The 22,122-nt window shown below is 48.3% G+C and overlaps 2 protein-coding genes across 3 annotated transcripts; one reads left to right on the top strand and one right to left on the bottom strand.

The window, feature by feature from the left end:
- Positions 1 to 231: 231 nt before the first annotated feature.
- TRIM54 (tripartite motif containing 54) lies at positions 232 to 21,345 on the top strand. 2 transcript variants are annotated; one of them, XM_029936329.1, is made up of 9 exons: positions 232 to 737; positions 16,489 to 16,661; positions 17,183 to 17,354; positions 19,377 to 19,472; positions 19,922 to 20,155; positions 20,433 to 20,452; positions 20,564 to 20,688; positions 20,796 to 20,888; positions 21,186 to 21,345. In XM_029936329.1, exons 1-9 carry the CDS (start codon positions 570 to 572, stop codon positions 21,200 to 21,202), a joined length of 1,098 nt encoding a protein of 365 aa, XP_029792189.1. In that variant the 5' UTR covers positions 232 to 569; the 3' UTR covers positions 21,203 to 21,345. The 2 variants fall into 2 exon arrangements, with proteins under 2 accessions (XP_029792189.1, XP_029792188.1); XM_029936328.1 differs by having other exon boundaries at positions 233 to 737; positions 20,430 to 20,452.
- A 354-nt stretch (positions 21,346 to 21,699) lies between these two features.
- Positions 21,700 to 22,118, bottom strand: UCN (urocortin; the record flags this gene model as incomplete). The annotated part of the gene is made up of 1 exon (XM_029938563.1): positions 21,700 to 22,118. A coding segment is annotated over one exon (249 nt), but the record flags the coding sequence as incomplete, so codon positions are not given.
- Between the last annotated feature and the right edge of the window lie 4 nt (positions 22,119 to 22,122).

The raw sequence follows: 22,122 nt of genomic DNA, 5'->3' as shown, positions 1-22,122 counted from the left end.
CTGAGTAGGAAAGCCCGACACTTTGTAGGCCCACCTTTCACCATTAACAGTGAAGCTCACCCCTGCTCTTGCTTAAGGGAGTCACCCATTCCCGAATGAGTCAGGGTCACTCACTTGGTGACAGCTGTGGCTCGCCTTACATGAGCTAAATTGGGAGTTGGAATGTCATGCAGATGCCCCTTGTTCCCTACCCCCATGTTAAAATTAATCTCCTCTCTGGGAAGTGAGGGACAAACAGTGCTGCCCATAGAGTGGACAAGAGTCATTTGGGGAACAAAAGGAGAAATTTCCAGGGACAGTCATTCAGGGAGGGAGGGCTGGATAAAGCTACATGTGCCTGGCTGGGTTACAGGGCAAAGAATAGAGAGAGAGAGAAGCGTCTGTAAACAGCTAGCTGAGGACGAGGTGAATTGTTGGAGGAGGGGACAGGAGAGATAGCAGGGCTATTTCAAGAGTGAGCAGTAGAAGGGAACAAGAATCGGCGACCATCTAAACGAGGAGGGGTCCAGAGGCAGTGAGGGAAGGCCAGGACCCAGGCCGAGGCCAGGGCAGGCACAATCGCTGAGGGGATGAACTTCACAGTGGGTTTCAAGCCGCTGCTAGGGGATGCACACAGCATGGACAACCTGGAGAAGCAGCTCATTTGCCCCATCTGCCTGGAGATGTTCTCCAAACCGGTGGTGATCCTGCCCTGCCAGCACAACCTGTGCCGCAAGTGTGCCAACGACGTCTTCCAGGTGAGCCACGCACGCGGCGCGGGAGGGCAAGGCCAGGGGAACCAGAGCGGGTTCGCGGGAGGCTTGTCATCGGGTCAGAGCGGAGACCCCGGAATGGATGGGCAGAGTGCTCCATGAGGTGCATGGTGGAGGAGCAGGAGATTCGGGGTCCTAGCAGATCACAACGTAAGCATGAGTCAGCAGTGGCTCTGCAGGCTGGCATGGGCAGCAGCTGGAATGCTGGCATCTGCAGAGGGGAGAAGACCCCCAGAGAAACTACCAACTGGGAGGGAGGTGGTCCCACACCGGGCTGTGTAACAGTCTGTGCTGGACGCCGCACTCCAGTTTGGAGTTTCAGATTTTGAGAATGGTATGGAAGATTTGGAGAAAGCATCAATGTGAGTGAAACATTCAAAAACAAGCCCTGGGAGAAAAACCCATGCTGAAACTATTTGTATTCGAGGCAACGCTCAGCACATCCATCTTTTGGAGCAGAGTTAGACAGGGGGCAGGAGACTCGGAATCCTCCCCAACTAAAAGTCCACCCCAGTGCCCTGCTCCAGATTGGTTAATAGAAGGGCCTGCTGGTTAGAAAGGATTGTGATCACTTAAGCAGAGAGAAGGCAGAGAAATGCAGCCAGCTTTGGTGTATGTGAGGTCGCGGGGCAGAGCATACATAGCTAATCAACTTCACAGCTGTCATTTTAGCTGCTGGTTTCAAAAAAAAAAAAAAAAGCAGTATACACCAAAATGGTTTATAAACGGGTTTTCTTTTGTGCCCTGTGCCACTGGAACAAAGGTCAGAGATTACACGCGTGCGCGCGCGCACATACACACACACACACCTACCTTGCAAGTGAAGTAAAATCTCTGAATAGACCAGAGCTGGCCAGCCTAGTAGGCATGCCATGAGAAGGAACATTGTGACTATATATTCTTCAACCGTATCGGCACTCAGGAGGAAACATGTTGAACACAAATGCTTTTTAACCTAATCAGGACTTTATCTGGTTCTTTCAGGGTAGCGTGTTTGGGATAAACAACAGGCTGGCTCATTCAGGCCGCCCCAGAGCCGTGCCCTGTTTCCCGCCCTTTGCCATATGCCATCTTCCCATCGGGCCCATTCCTGTCTCCTATTCTAGGTGTCTAAACCTGCCGTGACATTGTTTGGCGCCAGAGTATCTCAGACTCACTCTCTCTCTGAGAAAGGCTGACTGTACCGTCTGCTCATCCCGGACATCAAGTCATGTACTAGGGGCTTCGCCTTGCCCCCCATCTTGGTTTTGCCCTGGGTGTGAGCACCTTTCTGAACATCCTCCAGGCCGAGATACCTCGGAGGGAATGGCAACAAGATTTTGCCATGCCTTTTCATCAATTTGTAGTGAAACATCCACCCTCCCACTAAGTCTTGAGATACATGAAAGCAAAGAGAAATTTTGAAAGTGAAGATAATCTGTCCTGTAAAAAAAAAAAAACGGGCAGTCAGCATACTAAAGTGTGAGGCATATAGTACCATCAGGCAGGGGGACCCAGAGACAAGTTCTCTATGTGGAGGCTAGATGATGTTTAAGTGACCGCCCTTGTGGAAGTCAGTGCTCTGTACCCGGGGAACAGTGCTCTGGTTCCTGGAAGCTCTGGAATGCTGATTGGGCCCGGAGAGAACAGGGGCTGGGTCAGACCTGGCACAGAATATTTAGGAAACAACATGATTCCCAGAGCTTTGGGATGGTTTTGTGGATCTGGACTGATGTGTCTCTTTTTAAAGTGCAGAACACCCCTGGGTGCCGCCCCCCGGCTCCCACCACCAAGGAGAAGAGTGAACAGCTCACTTCCTTGCTCTGCTTTATTTGGGGCAGCCTGGTGGGAGGCTGACCCAGTTCCTTGGCTGTACTTCTGTATATACATCTCAGTAGATCTCCCTCTGAAAGATGAGCATATTTAGTTTTTTCGCACATTGCCTCCACATTTTGACAACTGTAGGCATAATCAGATTGTCTGTTTTCTAAGTATGGGAACAAGCTTAGGGCTTTTGGTAACTCAGTCTTAAAACCACTTAGGAAGAATGCCCTGAGAACATTGCCTAGAAAGTTAATAGAACTTATAAAAGTTATGCCAATATCACACACACACACACACACACACACACACACACATTTTTATTTCAACTAGTTTAGGAGTTTGTATCATGAAAAGTGACCACCCCTCCAAATGGAGGTAGCCATTTCCAACTTCCTTGGGCGTCCTTCCAGACGTTTCCATGGATAGCTCCATCTGAGTGTGGGAGGTGTGTGTGTTTAGACTCATTGCCCTACATCTGCCTGTGTTCATTCTCTCTGGGCGGTTGCTCCATCTCCACACATTCAGATACGCATCTTCATTTTTAAGTGGCTGAATAGTGCTCCCTTGTTCTGACTGGACCTGTGTGTTCCGTCGGTCCTCTGAAACGTTTAGGTGGTGTCCAGTGCTTTGCTGTCTTAATGACTGCTGTGATGAACAGCAAGCAAGGATTTCAGGGAACTGGGGGCACGCCTGGCTGGCTCAGTCTACGGAGCCTGCGATTCCTGATCTCGGGGTCGTCAACTTGAGCAGCACGTTGGACATAGAGATTGCTTAGACATGTTTAAATAAAAAGAAAGAACTTAGGGAATTGTGACTTTATAATATCAGGTCGACTAGCCAGGAAGCTAATTTGAAAAGTTAAAACATGTCACTGGAAATGTTGAACAGTATTAAGGGTCCGGGAGAACGAATCCCATAACCCTACCTCCTCCAGCACAGTTATTTTCCCGTTTGCATAGGACTTTCAAGCCCCTGTTGCCATACACATCTTTACACAGTTGCCTCACAATTTAACTAGTTTTCTTTAGAGCTGGAATCCATCTCTGCCTCACCCTGACTTTAAAGGGAAAAGACACCGAAATACCACATTAACCCCCTCTAATTTCTCCCTCTCTCTTTCTCCGCACTTGTACCCACTCAGCTACCAAGCACTTTGACTAGAGGAAAGCTGTTGGTGTGGGAATTCGACGCAAACATCTTCCCATGCGTTTCTGTATTTGTAAACTCTAGTCACTCCTAAACTCCTTTAGTTTATTTTTGTACCTGCCCCCACTTCACTGTGGGCACTTGTTTATGAGCTGCAACCTGTTGTAATTTAACAGACAACCAGAAGGTTGTTAGGAACAGCTTTTCTGGAAGGTGTCCATTTAGGGAGAGATTTGCAGATATGGGAACACGAAGAAAGGGGCCGCCTTCCCTAATAAAGGGCCGTGCAGGGAAGAGATGGCCTCTGCTTCACTTCACCCTGAAAGCCAGTTCGTCATCGGGTCATTGTGAGGCCCTGCTGTCAAGGACTGGTCTGCCTCTTCTGTCACTTCCCCTGCTCCTGAGGGACCTCCCCAGCCCAGCCATGGGTGGGTCTCCTTTTTGAGAAGTTGGTTCACTGCAAGTTTGTGAGCGGCATTTACTTACAGCAGTGTTAGGGATTTTGCTTACTTGACGGAAGAAACTGGGTTAGTGGAGAACAAAAACCTAGACCGAGACTCGGGCGCCTGAGTTCTAGTCCCACCAGCTGCTTCCTTGATTCGCCATGTGATGTCAGTCAGGCTCGTTTAGTTCTTCAAGCCTGTTTACACATATATGGGTTAATAGGATGCTTTAAACGGATCTTCTTTTTTTTTTAATGTTTATTTTATTATTGAGAGAAAGGGACACTGAGGATGTAGAGCAGGCTCTGTGCTGATGGCAGAGAGCCCAATGTAGGGCTTGCACTCACAAACTGTGAGATCATGAACTTAGCTGAAGTCAGATGCTTAACTGACTGAGCCACCTGGGCACTCCTAAACGGATCTTTAACATCCTCGTAACTCTAACAATCTGATTTCACAAATGCAGGAAATCTTACAATGGATTTACATTAAAAAAATTTTTTTTACATTTATTTATTTTTGAGAGACAGACAGCACAAGTCGGGGAGGGGCAGAGAGAGAATGAGACATAGAATCTAAAGCAGGTTCCAAGCTGTCAGAACAGAGCCCGATGCGGGGCTGGAACTCACACACTGTGAGATCATGACCTGAGCTGAAGTTGGACGCTTAACTGATTGAACCACCAGGGGCCCCCAATGGATTTACATTTTTAAAGTGTTTTCTATTCTGTTACCAGTGTCCTGACTTGACTCACTCTTCTGCTTTGCGATCTTCCTTCTAGCCAGTCTTCTGCCACAGACCCCTTGTGCCGGCCTCTTTGCTGGGTTGTCAGGCAAAGCTAACCCTCCATTCAGAATCCCTCTCTCGCCTACTGGTGGCCAAATATCTGGATTCTTCTAAGGCTCCTCCACATTTCCCCAAGTGTCTGGTCTTTGGTCTGCCATTTTGCCGTGGTTTCTCCAGTGTATTGTGAAGGTGTGGCTCCAAGGACCTGCACGATCCACTGTTCATCACTGACCAGGTCACCATTTTGAGGAAAATAGCCTGCAGCAACCCCCCTTGAACTCACAGAGCATCTTTCTAGATGGAACATTTCTGTTAGATGCTATGGAATATTACAAAGAAAGGAAGCACAAAGAGCCTAAAAGAGAGACAGTTCATGGCATGTATGTCACACAAAAGCCTGGAACATAGCCTAGAATTAAATTCCATTTATTTATTGCATTTTATCCTCCACAGTGAAGAAGGAACAGTTGCTTCATGACCTGTGGTACTGTGTGGTCATATACTTTTAGGATTGTTAACCACTCTTTGTGAAATGTTCTATAATTTATAGAGTACCTTCATATGCATGATTCCATTTGAGTGAGCCAAAATGGACGTTACTTCTGTTTTACAGGGAGAACACAAGAAACAGGTTACAGTCTTGCAAAGGGACAGAGTAGGGACATTAATGTAGGTCTTCTGCTTCCTAGAGTGATGGAATTTTCTCTATACATCATCTCATTGGCACATGAAATTTTGCTTTATGGTGCTGGCTTTCTTGTGTAAACGTAAGATTTAAGGACAGAACAAAGACATCTAAGTGTATAATAGAGCTTGTCAGTTATTTTCAGCTATATTTTTAATCTTTTTTGTTAAATACAGGTCTATTGCCATATGCTTCTACACAATTGTTTACAAAAGCTTATATCTTAAAGAAGATACTCATTCAAAGATGCATTATATACAGTGTAGTTGTATTGAGTTAAGAACAGGCCTATTCCCATATGCTTCTACAACAGTTGTTTACAAAAACCTGCATCTTTTCTTAGTGTTTTTGTTTAATTTTTTAACATTTATTTATTTTTTTTAATGTTTTATTTATAAACATTACAAAGAGAGACAGAGCATGAGAGGGGGAGGGGCAGAGAGAGAGAGAAGGAAACACAGAACCGGAAGCAGGCTCCAGGCTCTGAGCTAGCTGTCAGCACAGAGCCTTATGCGGGGCTGGAACACACAAACGTGAGATCTGACCTGAGCGGAAGTCGGAGGCTTAACCGACTGAGCCACCCAGGCGCCCCAACATTTATTTATTTTTGAGAGAGAGACGGAGCATGAGCAGGGGTGGGGCAGAGAGAGAGAGGGAGACACAGAATCCAAAGCAGGCTCCAGGCTTGGAGCTGTCAGCACAGAGCCCGACACGGGGCTCAACCCCACAGACCGTGAGATCATGACCTGAGCCAAAGTCAGATGCTTGACCAACTAAGCCACCCAGGCGCCCCTTTAGTGTTTTTTTTTTTTAATTCCACTTAGTTAACATACAGTGTTATTTCTTAGTCTTGAAATACAAAGAAGCAGAAGATAGGATTTTAGTCAGCTGAGAGATCTTTAGTCTAATGAAGGGACTGTCAGCTATGGAAATATATTAAGGGAGTTGCCATCTACACCTTAGTGTATAAAATTCTTTCATGAGACCATGTAGGACTTATAATCAGGGCAGGAATTAATCTCTTTTTGGACCATGGACCCCTTTGTCAGTTTGTGAAGCATGTGGACTCTAAGGGCAATGTGTGTGGTTTGTGTAGGAAAAATATTTTTATTTATATTTTAATGTGTATTTTTTTCCCTCTCACAAGACTTTGAAAGCAGGGAAAGAGCAGAGAGAGAGGGAGAGAGAATCCAAAGGAGGTTCCACCTCATGAACAGAACTGTGAGATCATGACCTGAGCTGAAATCAAGACTCAGACACTTAACCAAGTGAGCCACAAGGCACCCCAGAAAAATGTTTTTAGATGCATAAAATGTACTACATATGATTATTAAGAAAATTGATTGCATCAGAACACAGCATGCATTCTCATACATTCTCAACAGGGGGGATATTGCCCCAACAATATCTGTGGTATCGAAATTTTTGATTGTGACTTTATTTTTAAATTTTTATTTAATTTTTGCTTCCATGTAAAAAATTTCCCCCAGCCTCACTGAGATGTAATTGACAAAAATTGGACATATTTAAAGTCTGCAACATGATGATTTGACACTGTGAAATGATTACCACAATCAAGCTAGTTAACACATCCATCATCTCACATGGTTACCATTGTGTGCTACTCTTAGCAAGTGCCAAGTATAAAATATAAGACTAATTATAAGCACCATGTGGGACATCAGCTCCCCAAAACTAATTCATCTTAGAATTAAATGGTTGTGCCTTTGACCAGCGATCCCTCATTTCCCCCTCCCCCACCCCTGGCAGCCACCTTTCTACTTTCTTCTTCTATGAATTCCACTTTAGTGGATTTTTGGTACTAAAATTTAATGGGGAAGGGATGGATATTAGGGCCAAAAATGTCTTAAAAGTTTCCTGGAAGGAGCAGTCATGAAAAAAAGCTTGAGAAACACTGGAATATAATTACAAAAGTAATTACAACGTGTTTGATAGATCTCTGTCTCTCTGAAAGGAAGGAAGGAAGGAAGGAAGGAAGGAAGGAAGGAAGGACGAACATATTTGATAGAGTAATCTATGTGCTTCTTGATTAACACGTAAAATAATGAGATCAAGCAGGGGACCTAGTAACTACTATAGTTTAGAAGTAGTGATAAGCATAAATTATTTTTGGATATTTGATCAACAACAATAATGTGGTGTGAAAATACCTGTGATTTTTGTTGGTGGCAAAGTACTCTAAAATTGTGCTTTGTTGCCTATGTTTGTAACTGAGGAAAATGTCCAATTTCTGCGATTTAATTAAATAAAAGTGTGATTTTTCCCCTCCTCTGAGTTCACAGAATTCTGGTCACGGATCTTTTGGGGGCGGTGGTCCCCAGGGTAAACGCTCCTGCACTGCAGGCACCATCTTCCCAAGCATCCAGGCTTGAAATGCCAGAATCGTCGCTGACTTTCTCCTCTCCCCACAAGCCACCCACGTTTAAGTCATTGGCCAGTCCTGCTGACCCCCGCTGGCGTCCCTAGTCTTTCCAAGATCGCTGCCACTGCCTGAGGGCAGGCTCCTGACGTGCACTATTACACTTGCTTCCCAGCTGATCTGTGCCTTTAACCTCTTTCCTCCCGTCTATCCAAATTACCTGTGAGATTAATATTCACTCTTATTTTCTCCCTAGTTCAGAAACCTTGCCTACAAAATTAAGTTCAGATCCTTACCCGTAAACTCAAAGCCCTCTATGATTTTACCACAGTTAAAAAAAATAATAAATTTTAAAATCTTTTCATGGTAAAACCCACCTTTCTAGCCTCCCCTCCACGACTCCCCTATTTATAATGTAAAATGCTATAGTCTCTCTGGCCTTTTAAAACTCTTTCCTACCTAACCACCTGCTACCTTCCTACTCTTTCTTCAAATGGTATCTTCTTAAACATCCCCTCCCCGGAACCAACAAAGTTGTTTGCAGTTCTCCTAGTGTTTTACCTTCTTGGCGTCGATGGCACTCCAGCGCCCCCTCTCCCTTTATGTCAGGACTGAGTATTGCAATTTGAAAAAGTAAAAATTTTTTCCAAACTCCAAAATCTTTGCACAAAATTTGGAAATTATAAAAGAAAGAAAAAGAACAAGACGTAAACAATCCATAATTCTATCAATGACAGTTACTGCAAAAAAATATTTAACTCTTATATTAATGTGTTTTAAAAGTAATTCAGAGTCTATAGCAATTTAGGAAATGTAGATGACTACAAAAAATGTTAATTACCTGTGAATCCCATCACTCATTTCTAAATTGGGGTCCTACTGTCTATATTGATTTATATCTTGCTTTTTTCATCTAAAATCATAACATGAGGGGTGCCTCAGTGGCTTAATTGGTCAAGCTTCCAACTCTTGGTTTCTGCTCAGGTTATGATCTCACAGTTCGTGGTTCAAGCCCCGTAGAGCCTGCTTCGGATCCTCTGTCTTCCTGTCTCTCTGTCCCTCCCCTTCTCACACTCCTTATCTCTCTCAAAATAAACAAACATTAATGAAATAAAATCGTAACATGAGTCTCTCCATGTTACAAAGAACTCTAAGATGATTACACAATAATTCCATTATAACTCATTTAATTGCTCCTCTACTCTCAAATAGTTTATTTTGATTACAAAAGCAATACAGATGCATTATATAAAATCCAAACCTCAAAGATAATACAAATGATAGAATGTCTAAATCCACCTAAACACACTAGAACTCAGGGCACCTAGCTGGCTCATTTGGTAGAGTGTGTGACTTTTTTTTTTTTTTTTTTTTTTTAGGTAGGCTCCACGCCAAATGTGGGGCTTCAACTCACAGAACACTTGACTCTTGATCTCAGGGTTGTGAGTTATAGCCTCATGTGGGATGTGGAGATTACTTAAAAACAAAATCTTTTTAGGGGTACCTGAGTGGCTCAGTCGGTTAAGCGTCCAGCTCTTGACCGGTTCAGGTCATGATCTTATGGTTCGTGGGTTCGAGCCCTGCATTGGGCTCTGGCTGGTAGTTTGGAGCCTGCTTGGGATTCTCTGTCTTCCTCTCTCTCTTCCCCTTCCCCACTTGTATGCCCTGTCTCTCTCAAAGTAAATAAACTTTAAAAATACTATTTTTTTAATGTAAAATAAACAAATGCACTAGGAGTATTTCAGAGATGGAATTTCAGGCATTTCTTATATCAGGCAGGAAGAGGGCGCTCCAGGGCCAGCTGGGAAAGGCACAAACCAGTGAGATACAGAATCACAGGACTCCAAGTGAAAGAGAAGGGGATGGTGGCCCACATGGTGTGAGAGGGGAAGGTTGTCATAAAAACCACCAGCCCCCTCCCCCTTCCAATCAGGGTATCTGAAATTCTTACCATAGTGTATCACTCAATGCTCATTGCTCAGAGAACATCAGCCCTTGAAAGGAGCAAATGCTAAGTACAGATGCCTCTTTTTAGAATTAAGGAAAATGAAGCCCTGAGAGAAATCATTTTCCTAAGGTCATAAATGGCAAATCCCAAACCAGATCTTCAGATCATTGCTACTTTCCCTATATGGTGCTGCATTAAATGCCTTCTGTTATAATGCAGAGATGTTACGAAGAAGGGGTTACTATTTTTTTAATGTTTATTTATTTATTTTGAGAGAGAGCATGAGCAGAGAGGAAGGGCAGAAAGAGAGAGGGAGAGAGAGAGAATCCCAAGAAGGCTCCACAGTCAGCACGAAGCCCATGCGGGCTGGATCTCATGACCATGAGATCAGGACCTGAACCAAAATCAGAGTCAGACGCTTAACCCACTGAGCCACCCAGGCACCCCAAGGGATAGCCACTTTATCCACATATCCAGCACAGGGGATTTTCTCAAAGTAGCCACCCAGCATTTGCAAAAGGTTTGGGACACTAGACAGACGAGTTTCAACTGAGGAGGGCATCAGGAAGACTTAGAGCAACTCCCTGGACTTCCTCTCATTTCGCCTTCCTGATTTTTGCCACAACCGGTACCATCTGTGCAATAGTTGATTATTTCTGTTTAAAAGGACTCACTTGTAAAGCTTAAATATTTACTTTATCCACATTCCCAATGACAGAATCCTTGAAAAATTCCTAGTTCTATAGGCTGGTTATTTTTTCTAATACACAGTAAAATCAACACACAAAAATTTTAAAAATTTAATGTTTATTTTTGAGAGAGAGAGAGAGAGTGTGAGTGGGCAGGCATAGAGAGAGAGGGAGACACAAAATCTGAAGCAGGCTCCAGGCTCTGAGCTGTCAGCACAGAGCCAAATGCGGGGCTCAAACTCACAAACGGAGAGATCATGACCTGAGCCGAAGCTGGATCTTACCCAGGTGCCCTGACACACAGAAGTTTTAAATGTCCATCCTCACACCACATCGTGCCTGTCATCAGTATGAATATCATCTTTGGGGAAACACTGAGTTAGCTCATGAGGAACACAGAGAGGGCCTCTAAGCAGCACAAGTGTGTGCCGTGAGTTAAAGAGCCTGGAAAACCCAAAAGATAAACTTAACTATTGCATTACTAGTCAAATTCAACCCTAGTACCCAAGGGCACCTTTGGTATATATATATACCACAGAGTGACTAGCACAGGATGGGGGGTGTGGAGTTGGAGGGGGGGCGTTGCTGAAGCAATCACAGAAAGGAAGGGATGCCCCGGAGGTTAAGAGGAAAGCCAGCCAGCCAGAGGTAGGATGTGGCAGAGGAACTGAGCTTTGGGAGTGGGAGGAGACCATGGGATGGGTGGAAGGCGGGGAAATCTGGAAGTCAGCTGTGGAACATGTCCAGCACCAGCGCTTAGCCAAACTGCAAAGAAGACAGACAGGAGACCCTTCCCTCCCGCCCTCTCCCCAGAAAGGTGCCCTTCGCACAAAGAATCCAGGATGGACTGTCTGATACCCATTGCCTCTTAGACCCCTGGTGCCCAGGGGAATGGCAGTGATTAGCCAATGGCATGAGCTGCACAAACGTCTTCACCTGGTGAGGAAGTGGTGAAGAGGTAGTGAGCATACTTCCCGGTCCACCCAAATCTGCTTCCTTGGCCCAGACGTCCCAACAACAACTCATGATTGCTTTTTTTTTGTTTGTTTTTAACTGTTTTTATATTCTGGTAAAATGCACATAATATAATTTTATCATCCTAACCAATTTTTTTAAGTTTATTTATTTTGAGAGAGAGACAGCATGAGTTGGGGAGGAGCATAGGGAGAGGGAGAGAGAATGTCAGGCAGGTCCTGTGCTGCCAGTGCAGAGCCCAACATGGGATTTGAACTCATGAAACCACAAGATCACGACTTGAGCCAAAGCCAAGTCAGATGCTTAACCGACTGAGCCACCCAGGCACCCATTATCTTAAACCATTCTTAAGTGGGCAGCTCGGTGTTATTAAGTATATTCACACTTTGTGTGTATCCAGAACTTTTCATCATTCCAAATTGAAACTCTGTACCTGCTAAATAATAACCCCCTACCTCCCCGCCCCTCAGCCCCTGGTAACCACCATTCTACTTTTTATCTCTATGAGTTTGACTATTTCAGGTACTTCACATAAGAGGGACTATACAGTATTTGTACTTTTGCAGCAGGCTAACGTCAGCTAGTACGAAGTCCTCAAGCTTGATCCGCATTGTAGCACGTAGTCCGGATTCCTTTTATCCTGTTATTTTCCACTATGATCTATGTGACTTTTGTCAGTGGATACATTCTACTTCCTGCTGTAGTGTCAGATGTGAATTTTGTTTCTATGTTGACAACATATTTTACTTGATTTCTTAATTCTGCCATCTCTCTCTCTCTTCCAGCTTTGATCACTTATATCTCTTTTGTAATCAAAGAGACTGTTTTTGTTTTGTTTTTGCTTAAATGTTAGATTGAAAGGGCGCCTGGGTGGCTCTGTTGGTTGGGCGTCCAACTTCAGCTCAGGTCATGATCTCTTAGTTCGTGAGTTCGAGCCTTGCATCTGGCTCTGTGCTGACATCTTGGAGCTCGGAGCCTGCTTCAGATCCTGTGTCTCCCTCTCTCTCTGCCCCTCCCCCACTCCCACTCTGCCTCTCTCCCAAAAATAAAATAAACATTAAAAAAATTTTTTAAATGTTAGATTGAAATACTGATTCTAGGAGCAATTCTCCTTCCAAAGCATGTCCTTCATCTGTCCGTTGTTTGTCATGCTTTCTTTCTCCTTTTTTATTATCTCAGCTTATATCTCCCGCTGGATCTCTTCTGCTTACCATTCCTCTTTGAATCAGGGTAATTGTATCTGAGGCTGAGATTGAATTCTTTAGTCAACCCTCCATCTCCCTTGGCTTTCTTCCACTGGCCACGTAAGTGTAAACTGGCTAGCTGGATGTTACCATTGGCTTGCAATCCCTGTTTAGTTCTTTGGCTTCTGCGGTGAAGTAGAGGGGTATGACCCGGATTAGCAGGTCGCTGAGTGTCTCATTTTGGTTATGTCACCGCCTCTGTATGTTTTCACAGAGAATCTGATGAACTATCTAGCTGGGGGCTCGTGGAGCTCCATGGGAGAAGCTCTCCCGGGGATCTGAGCCACGTCCCTTCCTTCTCACGGACAACAGGCTGCCCCAGTTGCAAGCTGGACCCTCACCTTGCTTCCTGGCACAAGGGGTTTTGGTTTGATGGCTCCTATTTTGTTTACTTCAGTTCAAATAACATCAATCCACAGCTGCAGAGCTCACTTTTAGGTTGTTCTTTTCTTTGTGAAGGGTTGATGTTTGGGCTTTTATGCTTCTTACTAAAATCTGTTTTACGTGAGATTCAGAGGGGTGAATGTTAGCTCTGGGTATCATCCTTCGGGTGGCCTACAGTCTATTGCATCTGACAATGAAGTATATTGATTTTTTTTAAATGTTTATTCAATTTTGAGAGACAGAGCATGAGCAGGGGAGGGGCAGAGAGAGAGAGAGAGAGAATCCTAAGCAGGCTCCAGGCTCTGAGCTGTCAGCACAGAGCCCGACGTGGGGCTCAAACTCACAAACTGTGAGATCATGACCTGAGCAGAAGTCAGATGCTTAACCAGCCAAGTCACCCAGGCGCCTCTAGTACACTGACTTTTAGGATGGATTCTGGGGTCAGAGTGCCTGGCTTCAAATATTGGTTCTGCCACCTATTATCTGATGACCGTGTACAATTTAGTCAACACCTTTGGGCTGCAATTCCTGTCTTTGAAATGGGGCTAATAGTAGTATTTATTTCAAGGGTTGATAAGAGGTTTAAATGAGTTAATACAAAAAAAAAAACTTAGAATGTGTCCAGTTAGCCATTGTCACTATATTTCCCGTAGTCTGAGTTAAGGGTTACTGTTCATGTCTCCCACCATGTTTCCAAGATATTCTTGAGGGTTAAATTGAGTAATGTCTGGGAAGCCAATAGTGTGGAGCTTGACACATAACAGGCCCTGAAAACATGAGCTGAATGTTCAATAATGAGTATAGAGGAAGCGGGCACTGTGAGGGGGAAGGCAGAGGAGAGAGGCTAACTCAGAAGTTCGTGCTCGGGGTTGAGACTTTAGAACATTGCCCCTTTCCAGCCATTCAAACATCTTCTGAGCACTTATATGTTAGCCACCAGCAAATCAAAGAGAAGTAAGATCCCTCCAGGGGTTTGCCGGCTTAGAGTTCTCCTGACCCCTCCTTACTCATTGGATTCTAAATAATGAAAGGTAATTCTATTAAGTAAGCAAAAGCCCAGTGATCTTACGCTTTCACCCATACCCTAAACCTAACTCCACAGTTTTATACAACTGCAGCTACTGAGAAAGACAAAGGTACAAACACAGCCGTGGATAATCTCAAACTACTCTGTTCTAGCTTTATGATGGCCTAAAGTGTTCACTTCTTAGGATTCAGAAGAAATTTCCCCCAAATGTGACATTTGTGACATGCCAGTCACTCTTGCCAAGATAGGCTTGCCCACTTCACAGAGGCCACATTTCCTGCCTTGCCTACATCTGTTGCTTCTAAAGGTTCAAACAAGACTGTGGACTTGGATGCCCTCTATGTATTCTAGGTGCTGTTGCACACATAAGGGTCCCTCTGGCTGATGTCCAGCATAAGGATTTGGATAATGTCATCAAACACACCTGCAGGAAATACATCTAAGTTTTCAAAGTCACAGGTGACCCTTCATTACTTTCTAGGACTAGCCCATGGTCTTCCAGCCAGCTAGGACTAAGTTCTTCTTAAGTGACAGAGAACCCAAAATAGTAATGGCTTCAAGAAGGTAAAAAAAAATGGGTTATTTCTCTCAAGCAAAAGTATCGGTAGGCAGTCCAGAGACCCATCCTTTTATCTTGTTGCCAGTCTCATCAATGACTACCTCATGGCTCCACGTGGCTGCTTCGAGTTGAGCTCCTTCCTCTTCATTCTAGCTCACAGGAAGGAGAAAAGAGTTGGGCATGCCCCGCCCATTAAAGATACTTCCTAAAAATTGCATCAACCATTTGTATCTCCATTCCATTGGCCAGCAAGTAGTCACCTGGTCATACCCAGCTGTAAGGGAGGCTTGGAGACACAGCCTTTTTTATTTATTTTGAGAGAGACCAAGAGAGCGCAAGCAGGGGAGGGGCAGAAAGAGAGAAGGACAGAGGATCCAAAGTGGGCCCTAGGTTGACAGCAGTGACCCCGATGCAAGGCTTGAACTCAGGAACCATGAGATCATGACCTGAGCTGAAGTCGGAAGCTAAACCGACTGAGCCACCCAAGCACCCCGGACAGACAGTCTTTATTCCATGTGTCTTGCTAAAAACTCTCTTACTGAAGAAGAGAAGGTGAATATCGAGAGACAACACACAATCTCTTCCAGTTTTTTCTCTCTGCTGCTGTCACAAGTTGACTCTTTGTGGTCTTCTCTGAAGACCAGCCTTCCTGCTCATACTTGATGACCCCTCCTGCTTTCCACTTCCACTTGCACAAGACTGTGGGGACCACAATGTCAGCTCTTTGCCCAACTCCACAGGTCTTTTGGTTTCAAAGCCGCACATGCTCTAGCCACCCCCGCCTCTGTGTCTCAATTCCAAATTCCTGGAGATTGGTTCTGCTTGGGTCAGTTGATCACCTTCTCAACTCTGAGCCTGGGCCATAGCGGGGCTCTCCCTTTTAGGATGAGAAGGAGTAAGTTCTCTAAGAGGTATAAGTGATGAACATCTCTTGTAAGTCCACCCTCTAAGCTTAACTCTTGTCATAACCCTGCCTGCCAGATGTAGTTTTCCATTTGCTTGTCCTTAGGGCAGGGTGGCATTTGTCCATCTTATCCCCAGAGCCTCGAAATTACCTGGCACACTCAATATTTGTTGTTGAAGGAATAATTCAGTGTAGTCCTTACTTTCACAGAGATCAAACACTTGTTCAAAGTTACATAGTAGAACCGTATGAGGGGCAGCACAAGAACACAGGACTCCTGGCTCCCAGGCTCTAGAATGGTTTCCTAGGCATGATGTGGTCCATGTGCCCCATTGTTCAGCACTTGTCTGGGCTTCCCTGCTGAGGGTACAGAGAATCTCCCCCCGCTGTGTCCCATGAGAGCCCCAGAAGGACATTGGCTGCACCAGAGTCCATTTCCAACCTTAACCTTCCTGCCAATGCCAGTTGTCTCCCCACACCTGCGAGCTGGGCCCCGTTAGGGAGACCCCATCTTGACTGGCCTTGACCAAAGTTGTGCTCTGGATGCAGGGACACGTAAGGAGTAATGAGTCAAAAGGGGGAAAGAAGATCTCCATGGGCCACCCACCCTCATCAGCCGAGGAGGGCCTCCCCATGGAAAAGAGCTGATGCCTCCCCTTCCACCATTCTTCTACATTTCAGCCCCCATACCTTTCCCCCTGCCCCCCGCCCCATTCCTTCGTGCCTCCCTGTGCCTGCTCTCTCATGCTACTTGTCCCTACAGGCCTCGAACCCTCTGTGGCAATCCCGGGGCTCCACCACCGTGTCTTCCGGAGGCCGTTTTCGCTGCCCATCTTGCAGGCATGAGGTTGTCCTGGACAGACATGGCGTCTATGGCCTGCAGCGAAACCTACTAGTAGAGAACATTATCGACATTTACAAACAAGAGTCTTCCCGGTGAGTTGTCAAGACCTCCTGTCTCTCGAAGGGGTAGGACCTGGGACACAGAACAGAGCAGGGAACCCATCAGCCAGAAGGGAAGGGCTGAAAGGGTCAGACTCTTTAGAGATTAGAGGACTGGACCCTGAGAGGGTGAGGGACTTGCCCCAGGGCACCCAGCTGAGGCATCTCAGATCCTGGGTGGTGCTTCCCCTGCCCCCTCTCCACCTGGGGGAGGGGCTGGCAGTCCACCAGCAAGGCCCTTGCCAACCGTCCATGGCTTCCTGCCCTGTGGGAATTCCCTGCCCCCCTGGAACAGACGCTGTCCTTGGATCTGGGCCTCCTCTACCCCTTCGCTCTCTGTATTCCTCACATGAAGGCCACCGTGGAAGTCACTCACCTCTCCAGCCCCAGCCCCAGCCGTGATTGGTGGTTGGTGAAGGCTGAAGAGAGGGTGCTCATGGGGGCCCGCACTTGCGGGGCCCGCCTCCCTCCAGCCTGGCCGCTGACCCTTCCACCACCTTCCCACCCCTCTCCAGGCCATTGCACTCCAAGGCTGAGCAGCACCTCATGTGCGAGGAGCATGAAGAGGAGAAGATCAATATCTACTGCCTGAGCTGTGAAGTGCCCACCTGCTCTCTCTGTAAGGTGTTCGGTGCCCACAAGGACTGTGAGGTGGCCCCCCTGCCCACCATTTACAAACGCCAGAAGGTATCAAGCAGCAGAGGGGGCAGGCTTGTGGGGCCAGAGACAGGACAGCATCTCAGACTTCAGCCTGTCACTCCGCTTGGCGTTAAAGGCAGGCAGATCAGGGGGCGCCTGGGCGGCTCAGTTGGTTAGGCATCTGATTTTGGGTCCGCTCATGATCCCAGAGTCATGGGATGGAGCCCTGCATCATGAAGCCTGCTTCGCACTCTCTCTCTCTCTCTCTCTCTGCCTCCCTTTCCCCACCTACCCCTTCTCTCCCCCCATTTTGTGCTCACATGGCACTCAAGCTCTCTCGCTCGCTCGCACTCTCCCTCTCATAAAAAAAAATAAATCAATAAAAGGCAGACAGATCAGGGCTACAGTCGCAGCTCTATGCATGACTCAATGTGACCTTAGTGACCTTAGGTAAGTCACTTGACCTCTCTGGCCCTGACTTTCCTTGCTTGTAAAATGGGGATGAAAACACCTGCTTCTGAGTGTTGCTGTAAGGACACAATTAGATCAGGTGAGCGACTTCAGTTGGGTGGCCTAGGCCCTCTCACTACCGCACATCTAGATTCGACATAAAACATGATTCATTTATTTAACAAAAAATTTTTTTACATTTATTTATTTTTGAGAGAGAGCACATGAACAGGGGATGATAAGAGAGAAGAGACACAGAATCCAAAGCAGGCTCCAGGCTCTGAGCTAGCTGTCAGCACAGAGCCTGATGTGGGGCTCCAACCCACGAACCATGAGATCATGACCTGAGCCGAAGCCAGATGCTTAACTGACTGAGTCACCCAGGTGCCCCTAAATCATTTTTTTTAAGTTTTATTTATTTTGAGAGAAAGAGAAAGAGAAAGAGCAAGGGAGGAGCAGAGAGAGAGAATTTCAAGCAGGCTTCCCACTGTCAGTGTGGAGCCCAGTGCAGGGCTCGAACCCATGAACTGTGAGATCATGACCTGAGCCGAAGTCGAGTCAGACACTTAACTGACTGAGCCACCCAGGTGCCCCTCAGATATTGGAATTATTAAAGAATAGAGTATCGCTGTGTATAAAATACTTTTTTTTTAAATATGTAATAAAAAGGGGCACCTGGGTGGCTTAGTCGTTTAAACGTCTGACTTCAGCTCAGGTCATGATCTCCTGGTTCACGGGTTCGAGCCCTGTGTCTGGCTCTGTGTTGACAGATTTGAGCCTGGAGCCTCCTTTGGATTCTGTCTGTCTATCAGCTCCTCTCTTGTTTGTGCTCTCCCTCTCTCTCTCTCTCTCTCTCTCAAAAATAAACATTAAAAAATGGAATAAAAAGAACAAGCAATAATAGATTATCAAAAATGCTGATTTAACAAAGAACCAAATAGAGCTTTTAAAAATGAAACTATAGGGGCATGTGGGTGGCTCAGTTGTAAAGTATCTGACTCTTTGCTTTCATCTCAGGTCATGATCTCATGTTGCATGGGATGGAGCCCCACATCAGGCTCTGTGCTAACAACATGGAGCCTGCTTGGGATTCTCCCTCTCTCTCTGTCAAAATAAATAAATAAACTTTAAAAATGAATATATAATTGTTGAAATTTCTCTGAAGAATTAACGAACAGGAAGAAAGGCCTAAAAAAGCAGCCTAGGATGCAGCACCGGGAGATGAGAAGGATGACAAGCTCTAATGTAGGTCTCCTGAGAGTCACAGAAGGAGAAAATAAAAAGGATAGAGAGGAGGCAATAGTATCCTAACAGATAATTACAAAGAATATTTCTGAATTGATTGAAGACGTGAATCTACAGATAAAGCACTTAGCCCAAGGCCTGGATGTTTGGCAAATGTTGTTCCTTTCTCATTTGGTGGGTGGAGGGCCTCCTCTCTCTGCCTCCTTCCAGAATCCATAAATGTGCTTCCACACTTCTTGGATGGTTCCAAGCCACCTAGGTCTCTGGAATGGCTGCCCTGATGGTGGGGTGGCAGGGTGGCCCTGGCTGGGATGGGGGGTGTCCAGCTCTAGACAGGGCCCTCCAGTTCTAAGCGCTGGTCTGTGTGTGCGGCAGAGTGAGCTCAGCGATGGCATCGCAATGCTGGTGGCTGGCAACGACCGCGTGCAGGCCGTGATCACGCAGATGGAGGAGGTGTGCCAGACCATCGAGGTGAGCCCGGGATGGGAGGGAGGGGACACTTCTGGGTTCTTGGGGCGCGAATCACAAGTGGTGAGATATGCTTACCAAGCTGCTAGGTTTGAGTCCCAACTGTGCCCCTTGCTAGTAGTTCTTTGACTTTGGCCCAGTCACTTCTCTTCTCTGTGCTTTGTAACTAGATATAGTGACAGATAGTAACTAGACTTGTGATCCCTTCACAAGATATACAAATACCGAATCACTACATGGTGCACCCGAAACTAATGGTAAATAAAAGTCAATCATATCTCAGTTTTTTTAAATCTTGTTAACGGTTATTACTGAGAAGACCCTGCCCTTGTCCGCAATTGTAGGTCTGCACTATGTGGGGTACTTTCCTTCTTGGCTCCCCGCGGCTTCCCTTCGGTGGGAAGTGCTCCCCCGGCCAGGAGGGAGGTGTCAGCCCTGCCGCCCTCTTTCAGGACAACAGCCGGAGGCAGAAGCAGTTGCTGACCCAGAGGTTCGAGTCCCTGTGCGCGGTGCTGGAGGAGCGCAAGGCTGAGCTGCTGCAGGCGCTGGCCCGCGAGCAGGAGCAGAAGCTGCAGCGCGTGCGGGGCCTCATCCGCCAGTACGGGGACCACCTGGAGGCCTCGTCTAAGCTCGTGGAGTCGGCCATCCAGTCCATGGAGGAGCCGCAGATGGCGCTCTACCTGCAGGTGGGCCCCGGGGGAGGGAGGCAGGCCGCAGAGGGGCTGCCGCGGGGGGCCTGGGCACGTGGAGGGCTGGGCCCCAGGCTTCCCCCTGGCACCCGTTTGACCCACTTTGCCTCGGGCAAGACTCCCCCACCCCCACCCCGCGTCTGAGCCCACTTGCTCCTCAACGAATTGGGATAAGCATCCCCGCCTACCCCCCAGGTCCGTGAGTCCCAGAAGCGGGGCTTTGCCAGCGCCTGGCACGGTGCTTATGTTCACCCTCCTTTCTTCCCTGCAGCAGGCCAAGGAGCTGATCAATAAGTGAGTAGGCGGAGCGGGAAAGGCACGGAAGGGGCCGCCCGGGCTCCCGCGCCGCGCGGAGGGGGCTGCGGGCGCTGGGGCGTTTCCAGCTGAGCGCTTGCCGCGCCGCAGGGTCGGGACGATGTCGAAAGTGGAGCTGGCGGGCCGGCCGGAGCCGGGCTACGAAAGCATGGACCAGTTCTCCGTGAGCGTGGAGCACGTGGCCGAGATGCTGAGGACCATCGACTTCCAGGCGGGTGAGGGACGGGGGATGGGAGGGGGCGGCGGGCCGCGGGGACCTGGCGTCCAGAGGGGGCACGGGGGTGGGGGGGGCTCCACCTCACCGCGCTTTCCTCGGGGTCAGGTGCTTCGGGGGAGGAAGAGGATGAGGAGGTGCCGTTGGACGGGGAAGAGGGCAGCGCAGGGCCAGAGGAAGAGCGGCCGGATGGGCCGGAAGGTGAGTGTCCTGAGGGACCTGGCGGGGCTGGCCCTACGCTCCGGTCCCCTTTTCGGTGATGGCCTTCTTGTGGCACCGGGATCGCTGGGAGGCCTCCGAGCCCCAGCAGGAGGGACGCGCCCCCTAGCGCGCGTGCAGAAGTACACTTTCCCACCGGCCTTTCCTCTGGAGCTTGGGGAGACCTGGTTGGGGCGGGAGGTAGAGGAGAAACGCACGTGGCCGGGGAAAGGGGGTGAGCTGGGGTCCAGAGCCGCCTCTTACCTTCGGAGCGCGCGCCCACCGAGCTTTCTTTCCCAGGCACCGGCGGGCACTGACCCGCCCCCGGCCGGGGAGCCAGCGCACCAGGGGCCTGGCCCTCGGGGCGCGGAGGACCTGCGCAGAGACCGCCGCGCCACACAGCTCCGCGCCCCGCCGCGGGGGAGGGGCTCAATAAAGGGCTAAAGAGTCCAGACCCGCAGCTCCTTCACTGCTCACTCTCAGCCTCGGCTTCGGGGGCGACCCTATCACCACCCCGCCCTTCTCCTGATCTGGGATCATTTGGGGGGCGGAAGTGGAATGAACCCAGTAGGGCACCTCGTTGGTATCAAGCACGGGTTCGCGAGCCCAATGACAAGGGAAGAGGGTCGGGGTGGTGCGGCGGCACCAGGACTTGAGTTCCTGGGGGACGACGTGCCCACGGGACCCTGGCTGAAAACCGTTCTGCGGGAACCCTCCTGCAGCATCTGGTTCCCTCCCGCCGGCCTGGGAGGCCGCCCTTTCCCACGGGCTCCCACCCTGCCGCGTCTTCCTGCGCCCCATAACCGAGGCCAAAGGCTCTTCAGCACTTTTATTAAAAACCGGTGACGCACAGAGCGCTCAGGGCATCCCTGGGCCACTATTATAGCCCGGCGGGACTGGGTCAGTTCCAGTCGCGCACGTCCCGGCCCGGGGGTAGTGGGGGACGGGGGTCGAGGTTCTTGTGGCCGCGGACCCCCCCGAAGATCACTTGCCCACGGACTCGAATATGATGCGGTTCTGCTCGGCGCGCTCCCGCTGGCTCTGCGTCCGCGCCAGTTCCAGCAGGGTCCGCAGCAGGTGGAAAGTGAGGTCAATGGACAGCGGAGGGTCGTCGCGTCGCAGCCGCTCGCCCGCGGTCCGGGATCCCCATCCTCCGGGCCCCGCGCGGCGCGGGAAGCGCTCGGCCAGCAGCAAGAGCAGCGCGCGGACCCCGCCGTCCTGGTTCCGCGCCCCCGGG

The sequence above is a fragment of the Suricata suricatta genome, chromosome 4 (genome assembly GCF_006229205.1).
Source record: "Suricata suricatta isolate VVHF042 chromosome 4, meerkat_22Aug2017_6uvM2_HiC, whole genome shotgun sequence".
Lineage (NCBI taxonomy): Eukaryota > Metazoa > Chordata > Mammalia > Carnivora > Herpestidae > Suricata > Suricata suricatta.
This window is presented reverse-complemented; position numbering and strand designations above follow the sequence as displayed.